The sequence below is a fragment of the Tachysurus fulvidraco genome, chromosome 5, assembly GCF_022655615.1.
Source record: "Tachysurus fulvidraco isolate hzauxx_2018 chromosome 5, HZAU_PFXX_2.0, whole genome shotgun sequence".
Classification (NCBI taxonomy): Eukaryota; Metazoa; Chordata; class Actinopteri; order Siluriformes; family Bagridae; genus Tachysurus; species Tachysurus fulvidraco.
This window is the reverse complement of record NC_062522.1, coordinates 2,228,835-2,233,708: the sequence shown is the minus strand read 5'-3', so window position 1 is coordinate 2,233,708 and position 4,874 is coordinate 2,228,835. Positions and strand designations below refer to the sequence as shown.

General features: G+C 39.5%; 2 protein-coding genes across 7 annotated transcripts in view; one reads left to right on the top strand and one right to left on the bottom strand.

Moving 5' to 3' along the window:
* The first annotated feature begins 367 nt into the window (after nt 1-367).
* On the top strand, nt 368-4,129 carry tac3b (tachykinin precursor 3b). Its single transcript, XM_047813779.1, has 6 exons — nt 368-1,114; nt 1,294-1,375; nt 2,046-2,072; nt 2,154-2,207; nt 2,327-2,381; nt 3,755-4,129. Exons 1-6 carry the CDS (start codon nt 1,046-1,048, stop codon nt 3,771-3,773), a joined length of 306 nt encoding a protein of 101 aa, XP_047669735.1. The 5' UTR covers nt 368-1,045; the 3' UTR covers nt 3,774-4,129.
* A 744-nt stretch (nt 4,130-4,873) lies between these two features.
* c1galt1lb (core 1 synthase, glycoprotein-N-acetylgalactosamine 3-beta-galactosyltransferase 1, like b) overlaps nt 4,874 on the bottom strand; it is a 7,934-nt gene continuing 7,933 nt past the window's right edge. For all 6 annotated transcript variants that reach the window (XM_027174087.2, XM_027174092.2, XM_047813777.1 and 3 more), the window contains one exon: nt 4,874. This exon is cut by the window's right edge and continues 1,854 nt beyond it. The gene's annotated coding sequence lies outside the window, so the exon portion shown is untranslated.

Genomic DNA, 4,874 nt, shown 5'->3' with positions numbered 1-4,874 from the left:
TAACCTAACTCTAACCCTAACCCTAACTCTAACCCTAAACCCCAACCCTTATCCTAACCCTAACCCCAACCCTAAACTCTAACCCTAATCCCCAACCCTAACCCTAACCCTGACCCCAACCCAAAAACCTAACCCTAACCCTACCCCCAACCCTAACCCTAACCCCAACCCTAACCCTGACCCCAACCCCAACCCTAACTGTAACCCTAAACCCCAACCCTTATCTTAACTTTAACCTTAACCCTAACCTTAACCCTAACTCTAACCCTAACCCTAACCCTAAACCACAACCCTTAACCTAACCCTAACCCATTGTGTACCAGAAGGCAGATTACAAATGTGAGATGGAGGACAGGGGGCGGGGCTTACAAAACTGTAAATCACATAATCAGCCAAGGGAACATGAGTAACTCTGAACATGATGCTAACACCAGCATGCGTCATAGCCTTGATGTTAGTGAGAATACTTTTGGTAGTGAAAATTCAGCAGGACTGGATTTAAAAGTTTTCAGTGCTCATGTATGGAAGCGTTTCAGGGGCGGAGCTTTATGTGAGATCAATCTGTGATGTCAAAACACTACAGCATCAACAGCTTTGGGCTAATCACATGCACCTGGATACATTAGCCAGAGAAATGATACGATAAAGCTAATCAGCTTGCTAACTTGCTAACGTGTTAGTTTTAGCAATGAAGAGATAATGAAGAGATTCTGAAGGGATAGAAGTTATTATGCTGTTGTTGAAATATTCAGACTCTCAGATTCTAGCCAACGCAAATAATTAATTTAGATAAAATGAACATATTCATAGATTCTGTTTTTATTTCTAATGAAGGTGTTGTGATGTTCCTCAGTCACTTTCTGGACAATTTATTAACAGTAAAAGGTTAAAAAAGTTTGTTTGTTTTTCTTTTTGTTTATCCAGCTGAGTGTCGATGAAACACGTGAACTCTCTCAGGAGCTGGAGAGCGTGATGTGACGGAGAGCGAGAGCTATAAACAGCAGCAGTTCCTCATCAGTAGGATGCAGTAAAGAACAGGAGGAACATGAGGAGCTTCCTGATCCACACTCTGTTCCTGCTGCTGCTCTCCTGCAAATCCTGCCACCTTCACCAGGTAGGAAGCTCAGACCTTACTTTCTGTTGGTTTTGTTCTGTGTAGTAATATATGGTATAATTATATAAAGGTTTACTCCTGAAGTCATGTGATCTGTTTAATTATTAAGATAAATTAGTTTGATTAATTAAGCTGGATTATAACTATTACATGTGTGTGTGTGTGTGTGTGTGTTACAGGACACTTTAGGACGAGAGGTGAGACGGTATAATAATATGGATGACGACAGCTTCATTGGCCTCATGGGTAAAAGGAGCTTCGGTAAGTAAAAGCAGTAAATTCATCATTTATTTACTCATTTATTCACTCGATCATTACCTGTCCATTCTAGGGCTTTATCTGTCCATTCTGGGGCTTTATCCGTCCATTCTGGGGCTTTATCCGTCCATTCTAGGGCTTTATCCGTCCATTCTATGGCTTTATCCGTCCATTCTGGGGCTTTATCCGTCCATTCTAGGGCTTTATCTGTCCATTCTGGGGCTTTATCTGTCCATTCTAGGGCTTTATCCGTCCATTCTGGGGCTTTATCCGTCCATTCTAGGGCTTTATCTGTCCATTCTGGGGCTTTATCTGTCCATTATAGGGCTTTATCTGTCCATTCTGGGGCTTTATCTGTCCATTCTAGGGCTTTATCTGTCCATTCTGGGGCTTTATCCGTCCATTCTAGGGCTTTATCTGTCCATTCTGGGGCTTAATCTGTCCATTCTAGGGCTTAATCTGTCCATTCTAGGGCTTTATCTGTCCATTATAGGGCTTTATCTGTCCATTGTAAGGCTTTAACCTGCCATGTGTTTAGTTTTTCATCCTTTGTGTCACTGCTGCAGAACTGAACAGTTTAAACTGGCGGCGTCTCGCTGCTGTCTGATTGGTGTTTAAAGGACACTGAGGGATGTCACACCTGCATTCTGATCAGTCTGTTCCTCCTCCACAGGTCTGACTGCAGAGCTGCCACTGAAACGTAGGTGTTTCTGTCCTGTGTAAATATCAGAAATCTTTTACTCAATGGTTAAACATTGTTGAAAATGTTCTGCATCTGCAGGAGACATGAGCGACGTGTTTGTCGGTCTGTTCGGCCGCAGAAACGCAGACTCGGGTGAGTTAAAGAGAAGATAAAAGATTAGACAAAGGGTTGAGATGAAACACAAAACGTCCTAAAAATGTTCTGCAGAAATTCTGAAAAAGTTCCTCTAAAGTTCCTGTGTGTGTTTCCAGAGCTCACCGAGTGGAATCGAGAGATAAGAGGCTTCAAAAAGAAGCCAAGACTGATGTGAGTGTCAGTGTTCATAGAGCTACACAAACCCTGAATAAGCCTTTCATTACAGCTGACATGAACCTTAATAAATATTCATAAAGGCTTATTCCTGCAGGCATCAGAAGACATAAAAGCTTTCATCACTTTTCAATCAGTCTCTAAGTGACCTAAGTGACTTATTATGACATGTATTAGAAGGTCATGACAGAGCATAATGACGAGAAGGATATAACTCAGTCTTTGTGGCGTGAAATAATATATAGCACATACATAACGCTGTCATTATGGTATCATAGCACTGTCATAAGTGATTATAACAACATAAAACACATTAACATTAAATTTAACTCATTATATAATTTAGAGCAAGACAAAAACATCACTCTGTTGCTGTGTCCTTTAATGATCGCTGTCACTATGTCACAACAGTGTTATAGCGCAGCTATTCATGTCCATTTGGATGATATTACAGGAGACTGAAGGAAATTTTATTAAATCAATGCTGTTATGAGACTCAAATGTCATGATGTTCTAATGTAAGCATTATGTATAACTCATCAGAATAAATCATAGTGTCATAGCATTGTCATAGGTATTCATAACTGCTTCATTATTAATTATTAATGACTCCAATTATATAAAACTCACTTAGATACAAAGTAATAAAGTTATTACATTATTATTAACAACAATAATAACTGATTCATCGACTGTTTACAGAAGTGTTTGAAGAAGCGGGAATAAGACCTTATGAATGTTCATGTAGGAGTACGGTGTTGAAACATAAAGCAAATCTACATAAAACTGTTATTATCAAATTATAGCACTGTCATGAGTGTTCATAACACTTTTATTAATAGTAAACTCAATAGTTAAGAATAGAAATATACTTAGCCCTGTTGTTAAAGTATTATGACTGTTAAAACCATCACTATGTCAGTGTTATAACACAGCTATTCATGCCAATGTCAATGTTGTTACATGAGAATCTGAACAGCTTAATTTTTTCAGTTTACATTTTTTAATTACATTTTAATTATATTTAATGATTCAGTATAACAAGGTAATGCATGTGTTACACCTTTATGTCAACAAAGGTGTTGTAAAACATACATTTACTGGTAATGTGTTATAACACCTTTGTTGACATAAAGGTGTTATGTCAACAAACACATCACTTGACTTGAATCAGAATGGGCAAGTCTCCTTCCATCAGAACGTACATGGAATAAGGCTTTATTAATGTTCATGTAGGCTTATGTTAGATGGCATGAAGGTTCATTAAGATGTCATACATGTGCCATAAGCCTTATTCGAAAAATATAGATTGAAACCCTACAGAAACTTTAGAGTGAATATGTCAAGTTTAATGACTTTTTTGTCCACAGATTTAAGGGTTTCAGCTGAAGCTCCGTCTCGTCGAGGTCGATGACGACGTGGAACCCGAGAGCGATGGTCCTGATCTTGCTGTCTGCTGATTATGTCTCGTTTTTTTTTTTGTGTGAAGATTAAAGCTGGATGTTCTGGAGGAAGTGGAGTTTATTTTCATGTCATTTTTTTCTTAGCAAATATCTTCTCTTTTTATTTGTAATCGATTTTTTATGTCATGCAATTAAGAAATATCAACATTATAAGGCCATAAAGTCACTGCATCATTTCACACCTCTATAGGATTAGGAAAGATCCTTCACCAAAGGTCCAGTTCAAAAATATTCATTCATTCATCTCCTACCGCTTATCCGAACTTCTCGGGTCACGGGGAGCCTGTGCCTATGTCAGGCGTCATCGGGCATCGAGGCAGGATACACCCTGGACGGAGTGCCAACCCATCACAGGGCAAACACACACTCTCATTCACACACACACACACACACACTACGGACAATTTTCCAGAGATGCCAATCAACCTACCATGCATGTCTTTGGACCGGGGGAGGAAACCGGAGTACCCGGAGGAAACCCCCGAGGCACGGGGAGAACATGCAAACTCCACACACACAAGGCGGAGGTGGGAATCGAACCCCCAACCCTGGAGGTGTGAGGGAACGTGCTAACCACTAAGCCACCGTGACCCCCTAGTTCAAAAATATTGGTACACAATTTGTTGACAAATGATGGCCTCTTTAAAGTATGTATACAAATCAATCGTCTCATATTTAAATTGCTCTCATTCCACAGGGACTCGGTTTCCTGTTCCTCTGTTAAAGAAATAAAATGTAAAAACACTTATTCCTTGGGACCCATCATGTTATTTTAAATGAAGGGTGCCAATACTTATTAGGGTGCGAGGTAGTTCAAAACACTGATTTATTAAGCAGCTGATTAACAGGTGTCCTCATAAATAAAACAAAAGCACAAACCCTTGCTTGCAAAAGTATTGGCACCCGTCATTAAGTCCGGTGAAACCCTGGAGAAGGACCAGCGCCTTCTCAACCTTTCAGCTTCTTATTGTTTTATAAATATCACATTTGTTTCATTAAAAAGGGAGGAAAAAGAAAATGTTGATGT